The sequence below is a fragment of the Sphaeroforma arctica genome (genome assembly GCF_001186125.1).
Source record: "Sphaeroforma arctica JP610 unplaced genomic scaffold supercont1.178, whole genome shotgun sequence".
Lineage (NCBI taxonomy): Eukaryota > Ichthyosporea > Ichthyophonida > Sphaeroforma > Sphaeroforma arctica.
This window is the reverse complement of record NW_014040380.1, coordinates 29,267-40,024: the sequence shown is the minus strand read 5'-3', so window position 1 is coordinate 40,024 and position 10,758 is coordinate 29,267. Positions and strand designations below refer to the sequence as shown.

The 10,758-nt window shown below is 42.6% G+C and overlaps 3 protein-coding genes across 3 annotated transcripts; 2 read left to right on the top strand and 1 right to left on the bottom strand.

The window, feature by feature from the left end:
• Window positions 1-616: 616 nt before the first annotated feature.
• SARC_03489 (hypothetical protein) lies at window positions 617-3,546 on the top strand. Its single transcript, XM_014302715.1, has 4 exons — window positions 617-905; window positions 1,149-1,885; window positions 2,028-2,406; window positions 2,733-3,546. Exons 1-4 carry the CDS (start codon window positions 831-833, stop codon window positions 2,886-2,888), a joined length of 1,347 nt encoding a protein of 448 aa, XP_014158190.1. The 5' UTR covers window positions 617-830; the 3' UTR covers window positions 2,889-3,546.
• A 319-nt stretch (window positions 3,547-3,865) lies between these two features.
• SARC_03488 (hypothetical protein) lies at window positions 3,866-4,934 on the top strand. The gene has a single exon (XM_014302714.1). The coding sequence runs from the start codon at window positions 3,972-3,974 to the stop codon at window positions 4,254-4,256; it is 285 nt and encodes a 94-aa protein (XP_014158189.1). The 5' UTR covers window positions 3,866-3,971; the 3' UTR covers window positions 4,257-4,934.
• A 943-nt stretch (window positions 4,935-5,877) lies between these two features.
• Window positions 5,878-10,030, bottom strand: SARC_03487 (hypothetical protein). Its single transcript, XM_014302713.1, has 8 exons — window positions 9,946-10,030; window positions 9,728-9,796; window positions 9,203-9,343; window positions 8,657-8,910; window positions 7,570-7,806; window positions 6,981-7,231; window positions 6,352-6,472; window positions 5,878-5,981 (listed from the first exon to the last, which is right to left on the bottom strand). Exons 1-8 carry the CDS (start codon window positions 9,957-9,959, stop codon window positions 5,935-5,937), a joined length of 1,134 nt encoding a protein of 377 aa, XP_014158188.1. The 5' UTR covers window positions 9,960-10,030; the 3' UTR covers window positions 5,878-5,934.
• Between the last annotated feature and the right edge of the window lie 728 nt (window positions 10,031-10,758).

Here is a 10,758-nt window from a genome sequence, read left to right as displayed (position 1 = left end):
TTCCAGTTTTGATGTCGTGTGAATGTGAACTGAGCATGTTTATATATACATATATATACTTTTTTTTTTAATAAAAAATAGTAATAATATCAACTATCGTGTGCCCGACTGCCCGACTGCTCGTTTAAATATATGTAAATATCGCCTTGTGCCTCTCACAGGCTCTGGAGTCTCTGAGACTCTGACCGCCACACAATACGCACATAAATACATAAATACATAGTGATAGGACTTCATAGGAGTACAGCCCGATTGCGCGGGAAAAGTTATGACTTCAAATATGGTCATCAATTTAGAAATTCCATTTTATGTGTGCTTCATGATCTTTTGGGCTGGTTATCTATTATTTGTGGGGTGAGGATAAATTTCTCAAATCGGTATCATGGGCATTAAGTAGAAAACATTTAACGACGTGTCGTATATATTCATTCTGTTTCTATTTTAAACCCCAAGAAATTTATCTAAGAAATTGTCTAAACATATTTAACTTTTGAGATATTAACTACGGTATTTAATTAAAATGCTGTCGTATACCTTCCGTCCCAATCGCTGATCGGTGCATGTATGTTTCCATCATCTGATTGTTAAAATATTGATGTATGTAAATGTAGTCGTAGTCATTTTAGCCTCGGTGAATGTTTCTCTCTCCTCATGAGAGATGAGTACATGAACTGAATAGAATGTGCGAGCTTTGTTTTGTACACACAAAAAGGCCTCTGATAAGAACATTGTAGTTCATCATCCTTTCTTTTGTTTGTCAACTACAGAAACCTTCTGTGTATCTTTTGATCAGTGCGCTAGAAACTGACGAGTACTCGTAAGGCTTCAAAATGGTACATATTAAATCTGTTCCAATCCCAGAGGATTATGACATCTCCAAGCGGAGAGGTTTCCTTCCCGACCAGGCATGTACTGATGGCATTATTTTTTGCATCTCGAACCTTACTTGATATTTTGCTTTCAAGTGTCTACAGCCTTTGAATGCGCGTCACATGCCTTGTGTTGATTCAGTTCACTATTCGTTATCAAGAAATTGTCGCTGTCCACACACATGGGTTAATACACCATGCCTGCCAGCTACTTGGTCCACCGCGTCAATAAAGAATAATCTTATAATTTCGCAATATACCATACTCTTGCTCATGTAGGATCCGCTGCAAAATCTATCGTCATACTATGCCTCATGGGATGCCGCTGTTAAGCAGCTTCCGTCCTATCTTTTGGCAGGCTGCACTCGCAAGCAACTCGATCGCATTCCGCTGTTGAGTACCGATCAACTGACAACCGAAGCTGAGTTTCAACGAGCCTACTCTGTGCTGTGTATGCTATCACATGCGTACGTCTGGTGTGATGGAGAAACATCGCCGTGCAAAGTACTACCAGCTAACCTGGCCGTGCCATGGGCGGCAGTCTCGGCACATCTTGGCGGAAAGCCTATACTCACCCACTCGGCTGTGGTGATGTACAACTGGCACCTGATCGATTCTGAGGGCCCTGCGGATCTGACTAATCTGGCTGTGAATCACACATTCAACGGTTGTAATGATGAGGCGTGGTTCTACTTGGTCACTGTAGCCATAGAGGCTCTGGGTGGTCCAACAGTGCAGGCGATCGTTAACGGCATGCACGCTGTCAACGAACTGGACGCGGAAAAGGTGGCTGCCCATATGCACGTGCTTGCGGACTCTATAGAGAGCATGACCAATATTATCCTTCGCATGTTTGAGAAGTGCGATGCTACTGTGTATTACAGAGACATTCGGCCTTTCTTCGGTGGGTGGCGGGGTAATCCAGTGCTACCCAATGGCCTCGTATATGAAGGTGTGAGCGACATTCCATTTGAGTATGCCGGTGGCAGTGCCGGTCAGTCTTCTCTGCTACAAGCGTAAGTTGACCGTTAATTTATGTGCAAAAGCAATACGTGACGTGTATATTACTTGTTAGGATATTCGAGAAGATTTGGTGTAGAGATTCCAACCGTCAAACTGACTCATATTTTATTGATTTTTATGTTTACAAAATTATAGCATCGACATAGCATTGGGAATACACCACAGCCCCACAAACGTGTGTCCCATGCAGGAAGCAACTGTACTGGATACACCCTCTGCCTCTGAGAGCGAGCCCGATGCCGATGCAGAAGACACCGATACGGATCTCGACGGCAATATGAATGAGGAACATCTGGCAAAGCTCAGACACACCCCTGCAGTGGACGCAGAGTGCTCCTATATGTCTACTGTGCGTGCGTACATGCCTCGCAAGCATCGCCATTTTCTCAGCGCATTGGGAAAGGCGCCCAGTCTGCATGATTTTGTAAAGTCGCCACACGGGTCAGACGAGGCTAGGGCTGCGTTTGATCGCGCCGTTCTTGCTTTGTCGCAGTTTCGCACTAAACATATACAGGTCAGTCGATGTAGCTTTCTATGTTCAGGCCTATTTTAACATGTGCGCGAATATTGTGTAAGCAACATTAATATATATATATGTATATATATATATATTTATATACGTGTATATATATATATATATATTTATACGTGTATATATATAATACTGATAATAATGCATGCAGTGCATTGCAACGCATTACAATGCAAGGCAATGCACGAAAATAGCCACCCTGTTTATTCTCCTTATATATCATCGTAAGTCACGGGCTGCGTCGCAGCAGTGGGCTTTCTTCCATCCTTTCCCAGCTTATCTTCCTTATGTTGTATGGTGTTCTACAGTTGGTCTCCACTTACATCGTCATTCCGGCCAGCAAAAAGAGCTCTACTATCGCAAGTTACCGCGGTACGGGAGGTTCGTCGATCATGCCTTTCTTGAAACAAGTGCGTACGGAGACACTCACCCAGCTGACTCAGTGCCCGCATCCACGGCCATAAGTGCTTCACATCCGAAGGAATGATTGCACAAATATACAAACCAGCGAGGACAGAGAGATCTTTTCGATTTCATGCTGAATATGTCCGGGAAAGCAGCGTGTCTTGCGCCGCTGGGACTTTGCGTCCTGCTGGTTTGCACCCAGTAGCACAATGCTAGGGAGCTGCCTTCAGGCCGTGCGCAGAAGACATCATCTCCTTTTGATATCTATATATATATCTGAGGTCTATCATCTGGTCTATTGTACAACATTAGACTTGTGATATATCACTTGACCTGTTATCCTTTGATATCCATCGGTCGAGCAAGTTGAATCGGAACTTTTGAGCATACCACGGTTGACAAAACGTTGTTTATAGCGTGTCCCCTGGTGCGAAATGCTCGAGTACCGATATCTCCGTTGGTCTGACCAAGGAGAGTCTGTCTGTCACTACGAATTGCTATAGCTTTTCGTGTTATATTTCCTATCGATGTTGTCTCATTCGAGACAAACAACTCTACGTTCGGTACTCGCTTTCATCATGTATATGATTCAGCGTGTGTACTTGCTTGGGTACGGTAGTCTTCGCACTCGCGAAGCACCTTGCGACTTCCGTCGCAATATCGATAACACAAGCAGACGACCGATTGATGAATAAAATGTCGAGGTTGTACTATATATTTTTAACTAATAATATTGAAATTAATGTTTCGGCCCGACGTCAGTCTATCTTTACCTTTGCTGATAGCTACAAAGCTTTATCTAGCTCTACTACTATAGCTCAAAGCCTCAAACGGGCTATGCGGACGGCGATCGTTTGCACCAAGCCAAAAATATGCTCATATGTGTTTGTGCGACTTCAAATCGACCACCATAAGATTCACGCTATACTGGACGAATGAAATTGCTTGTTGGATAGCACCAAAATACAAGGTACAATCATGTTAATTCAGAGTATTTACATATATACACATTGTAGTTCTGCGCGGTACCGCGACGCGCTGCCCTAATATTAAACAAGTGCGCACTGTTATGACAGAGACTTAAGTGCGTTGTTCATTTTGGGGAACTATCGAAAAGTCAGAACTCAGAAGCGCACCCCGAGATGCTGAACCCAGAATCTAGCTCTTTCCCTAATGAAGGTGGGAAAAATACGGTAGAAACTCAAGTGAAAGCAAGCAGTCCGACTACTTCAACGCATGCAAAGATAAGTGCAATAGAGACAGGTGAAGAATGTGTGGCGGAAAAGGGTTGTGACGAGGACATCGCTGTCGATCAACCGCTCAGTTGGTTTCAGAAAATTAAGGCAAATATGATGCAGCAGGAGAAGCGACAGAAGGCATTGACATGCACAGTACATAGACCGGGATCATCCGATCTTATGCGCTAGCTTGTTCGTTTCCCCCTTATCACTACCTATTGGATGACTATGCACGTAAGAATATATCCATCATTCAGAAAGTTAAAAAAAAGGCAAGTATTCATACGTGGACGACGCCATGTAAGATGACTTTACTTGTCCTGCCCAGTTTCCACTCAATGAATTAGTCAACGAGGCGTAGTCCAAGTGTGTAGACGGATAAAGAATATCCTTCATATCGAAGCGAACAGCGCAGCCAAAAATAAATGCAGCCTTAATTTGACGACGAGCTTCTGGTATCGACGAGCTTATCGTCGATACGCATAAAGATTTATTATCTTGTCCGCTGACATGTTCACGGAAGCGTGTATAGATTAAGTTTTGTGGACTCTGAGAAGTTTATTTATTGTTAGACAAGTTAGACCCCTTTTGAGTTCCCGGAGCTGTGCCTACGAGTTCGTGCAAAAGTGCGAAGGGCAACACTGTCTTCTCAGCAATTGACTCTAGAGTCGGGGATGCTACGCTTGTTTTGAAATATTAAATAGGTGGTATATCAATAGCAACTACCAGATAATTAATTCGCTTGGTAACACGTCTATCGTAGAGTGCAAGCTTACCTATAAACAAGTGCACGTATCAGTACGTAGTTAAAGCTGTCACTGGTATAATCTCTACGCCGGCAGTCTATGAGTGCTACCAATGCTGCTGCTGCTGTAAGTTTAAAATAAAAATAGTATGCACCGAAACGAATGTATCGCTGCTTAAAACGAAGGGACCGTTTCTGATATCTACATGGCGAGAGTGAACTCGCAGTATCCAATACTTCAAAGTGACAGTAGCGGTCACATTTCTGTATTTACCTTGTTGCAGAATTTATGGTTTATTGTCTGTTCCGAATATATATATTCAAAAACAGCAGTCGTGGGAATGTGTTCAATCTCGATTCCGTTAGCACATACGAAAGGAATCGCTAGCCAAGTATCCCAATTCGCGTACATTAAACTACAGACGATTTCATTGAAGTTCAGTAGTCAGCCAACGCAAACAGTTTTCAGAAGTCTTACTGGGACTATATATAGATGGGCGCACAGGGGATACAAAGGGCCATGGGAACGAGCTTGTAAACACTTCCAAATTGCACTGGTAGTCATAGTCCAACAAAATTCGCACGCACGGACTTTGGAGAATAGTGGTAATGCTGTCGGTCTAAATAAGGTTAGGCGCATATCACTTTGACAAGGCAAGACTTATTTCGACTTACGTATGAAAATGCGAACGACACTACAGAGCAAAAGTCGATGAAAATTGTATTGGAATCTTTCTTAATGGTGGTTGACTTCGGCTTCATTCGCCATTTTTCGCTATCTAGGTATGTGCTTCGTTTTGAGAATATGAGAAGTTATATTTACATAGGATTGTTGCTGAGTATGAAAATTCACATACGATATCGATAAAAACCAGAAAATTCCTTCTCGCTCGGTCATGAATATTTGGCATACAAAACGTTCTGTCGTTACTGCGCATCCTTGCTGAGTATAATCTCAAACAAAGTGCTTTGATGCTTTCAAATGGTATATCATCCGTGATGACACGGGCGGATGTGGTGTCGAACAGTAGTCATATTCATCGAATGCGCTAAAGCTTGGTATTCCTTACAAATTCATGCTTTACTAATTAAATTTACTAAGTTATATTTCCTTGTCCGGGATCATGCCTCCGCAACATTGGAGTCGAAGTTGCCCGTCATCTTATTCCCTGTGAATTATCGAGGCTGGTTAGACATGTTCAGAGTAATTCGTGTGACATTGACGCATTCTAGTTCTAGGCTATGGTGCCTGTGTACTCCCAACGTGTGATTATTAGGACAACAGAATTATAACTGTGGATGTGAATATGACCTTCTATTCCCATGCTATTGCATTGATACATTTAATCGCTATCGATGACCGAGAGGCGACATTCGATCCCATAACATGCATAATACACCCCTGGACAGACGGTCGCTTCCAAATTTGCCTGTACATGTTTACGCATGTCCCCGTAGGTGTATAAGTATACAAATGGCATCCGACAACAAGCCGCATACGCACCGATATTATGGCAAACATATCGAAACAATACTTACCACTGGCTATCCGACTTAATTCGACGACGATTCTTCCGCCATCTTTATCTCCAAACACAATGATTATTTCTGCCGCGCTGGCCCTAAACAATTTCTCCGCCGTGATGTCGAACTTTTCAGCCTGTGCAAATAATAATCGAACAAAATTTAACAATTAGAATGAAGTGTACACATACTAGTGCAGCAGAAAGCTGTACAACGCCATTAAATTCTATTTTAATGTGGTATTTGATATAATGTTGCTACCTCGAAGTAGGTTGGAAAATAAGCGCTCATTTAAACCCTTGGCACAGCTTGGAGAGGTAAAAATTGAATATCACTCGCGCTTCAGCGTAATTCACGTTCTTTTCTCCACACGCATAATCCATTGTATCACACTTGTCATGGAAAAGATCATATACTCAAAGCCACTGACTGCGCAGATTAGTTCGTATGGTTTCGATCCAATCTCGAGTCATGTAGAGTGCGCAGCCTAGTATACAGCCTAATATGCAGCCTATTATCCAACTACATAACGGTAAGGGAGATCTACACTCTCACTCCAAATGTTAGTCGTCTCTGAACAGAATCGATAACCCACGGCACACACGCAGAATCTCTATAGGAGATCTGCGCAATTATGCTCATACCTTGTCTAGTGACTCGAGACCCGCCCCCAGATCATTCTTCATCCACAGGCGCACTTCCACCACATCCCACCCAACAAAGTCAGACAGATCGGGGAAGGGATCTTGCAGATATTCCAAGCCCTCTAGTCCCAGGTATGCGTTAGAAGATTCGTTGAGTAGTACGAGGTTCAGGTCTCGCTCGTAGCGGAAGTGCCCGTAGATGTCGAGAGCTACGTATATACTTGTGGCCCCAAATATAGCCAAGATAAGATCTAGATGTGTGAGAGAATAGAATATATGAGTCCGTGTACAAAGTATTGCCTTAAAATAATACAAACGGACACTCGGGCAAACGAACCTACTATTTCACTCGAGAGTCAATTTCAAAAACATCTCAGAAAAAAAACAGATAGGTTGTCGTGATGCACGCACCAACCCTGTAGAATTCAACAAAAATGAGAATGTCCACAAGGTATTGTAGTCTCCACAGCCGACGATATGGTTTTGAAAGACCCCAGGCACATGCCATATACGTATATGCACATATATATATAAACTTTATATTAGCGCTTGAAGATGTGATGGTAGTAAACGAGAACAATTGACTCACCAACGGTATCCAACCCCCAGAGCGGCATCGTGGCCACTATAATAGGTACCGTCAGCCTGACTAATAGCAAGAATACTCTGAACTTGGTGGCGAAGTAGTATTCCCCATGGAATCCGTCCTGGTTGGCTGTGCGGATGATCTGCATTGCGAATAGCGCCAACGCCAACCCACCGCAGAAGATCCATTGATTCCGGGTAGACTGTGTCGTCTCGTTGTACTTCATGGCTGTCTTGTAGCCTGTGCGTGGGGTTCAAATAACCGTCAAATGACCTGAGTGAGTGCATGTGTCGAGAAGAACAACAGCGCACTCGTCTATTGAAATCATTCTCAGGAGGAATTTGTTTGACTGGTTGTAATGTGCAAAGATTAGCACTTCATGTCTGAGCAGTCTTTGAATGCATTTACAGGCTGCCAATCCGGGAGTGTTTTGTTTCGCGATTGTCAGCTGCATCGTGTACCTGAAACTGATAAACTTGGCTCTCGGCATTAAGATGTTTCATGTATCTGGCTTTACAAGAAACCCGTCATTTAAGAGACTTAACAATGTGCGGTACAGCGTCCCATCGTAAATGTAGAGAGACTGCAACTGGTTCTAACATTCATCTATATAGATCATATGTACGTAGGATATTGTGTTGAACATGTGCAGGTCTTTGTATATAACCAACTGATGCAAACAGTATATATCGCTGAAGTTATAAAATCAAAACACCAAAGTCGAATTAGCAATTCATTCAAAGGGAGATATTGTAGTCGAGACGACAAATTGCAAGCTTCCAGTTGGAGGATGCAAAAACCCTCGGCACAGGGCTACCTATTCTGGATGTAGTTTCAAAAAATCTCTGAACTCAGCTCTCAGAAAACAGCCGAAACTTTGTTGGAGTAGATGAATACGTGGTGGACATTGGCAATAGAGCAAAAACCTATCGCTTGAAATACTTAATTAACTATTTGACGAAGAAAGCAGACCAGATATCGCTTTCTTGATACTGTTATGGATTTAATCACAAATGGACAACCCTAAGGATCAACGCAACTGGTGGCCGAATGTGAAAAAGTCACAGAGAAAAACACAAATCTCTCATACCCATCCCCACACAAAGTAATCCGAAGCAAGCGAATAAATGGCCAAGGTACACCAGCTGGCTGCGTATGGCGTTGCTGTGCAGAGCATTTTCTATGCCTTCCGCTGGTATGGTCTCAAAATAGCACAGATGGATGTTAAAGACTGTGAAGAACCCAAACCCGGCAATCATATACGTCGAAGTGTCGCCAAGATGAGCGTTCAGCACGATGCCCAGTATCGACTCTCCCATCACCAGCATCACGAACAGACCCAACCTGTGAGGAGTGTGGTAAGGTCTATTATGAACACGAGTCATTCGAATGTTGATACATCCAGGTAACCTATACTAAATCAAACATGTAATAAAGCTGGACTCGCCCCATTTGGGGCTACCTGCGCGTAATGAGCCACCAACAAGGTCCCAGGATTATAACATAATATGACATGTCCCCGAGTTTCACACGATGTACTAAGGATCTCATAAAACCTGACATGTGACTCTACCAGCCCAGAATGCATGACAATACACCAGCCAATTATGAGCAGCGGGGAATTACAGACACATACCGCTCAGTGATGTACCCCACATCCTCGTGTTTCCTCCTCGTTGTGGTACTGTGTGCTGCATACCCCACGAGAACAGTCAACAACCCAACGGTCCACATTATATAGGAAACATTGTACGAGTTTAAGAAGCACGAAATTGACCTAAATATGGCCAAAAAAGAAAAGGTCGGAAGGGGCAGTATCATTTGCCTGATGCGTCCAAAGTGTGTTTGTGATACACCTAAGTTGGCTTTCCTGTGAGTCGGTACGGTGAAACCTTTTTATTGCCAATTAGGCACCTGAGCGTATTAAAGCGTTTAAAACGAAGAGCGATCGAATCCGAGAGGAATCAACAGTATGTAATATTGATACTGAGTCATGTTAGGACCAGAAATCTCCTCACTCTTCCTATTGAGACGATCTGGAAGGCTGAAAGTGGTAATTCTTCGATAACCTACATAAAAATAGAAATCCGACTTGCAGTATACCGCACTATACATCATTTGTCAAGAAAAAACGAAAAATCTATGGACCAGAAATTCATACCAAAGGACGATCGAGGCTGCCATGCAGCCCATCACCAGTAGGGAATTCGTACGCGCTACTTTTATATGTCTGGTATAAAGTTAAGCGTTCAGATGTTTGAGCAAAGTTTGCGATTGAGGTAGATAAAAGCTAAAATGGCGGAGTGGATATAAGATAGTAGCTCGTGGCCGGTACAGTAAAACATCTAGAGCCCTTTTAATGAATGCAGGTCTACTTACATTGCCACCAGCATATAGAGGAAGAAGAGTGCCACCTGGGCGATTATGTATCCCACCGCGAATCCTTCTTTGTAGGTTTCACCTGTGTACCGGTTTGCCAGTGACAATCTGAGTATACCAACAGTATAAATACGCTACATACATTCAGAAAGCCCACAAAATACATACCCGAATCACGTGCAACTTCACTTGAGAAAGAGGATTCAATTCCACTCAATCAATATACGAAGTAGAATAAAAAAAAGCGAAGATGCAGAAAATGTGCATGATTGCACACGATGGTAGTGTCCGTGAATTGTTATATACAGTGAGACACTGTCTTTGAATGTCAAAAGTGAGTTCAAGCTGACTCGCGACGAGACACTGTCCGAAAGAGACACGCTGACATATCTCTATATCTATACATGTCGGGCGGCCGGCAACTACAAACATACTTCAGATCAGTCAATATACAAAATCACTTACAAATTTGGCAACACAATGCAAAAGTTCATGAGGAGTGGCAAACCAACCCACAAATATTTACTCACGATAGCTTCCGCAGCGACGATGAAGGAGCACGGTATATATTATTAAATACAATTAAAGAATAGGAACTACATTCCAAGGCAATATTAGAGAATATATTAATCATGCATGCGGTTTATGGAAAGGTTAATATCGTTATCTCGTCCTATAAACGTGTGCCCATAACAAGAAAAATTTACATATATACATATATATATATATATATATATATGTATATATATATGTATATATGCTATTTTTACATATATATATATATATGTGTGTGTGTGTGTGTGTGTGTGTGTC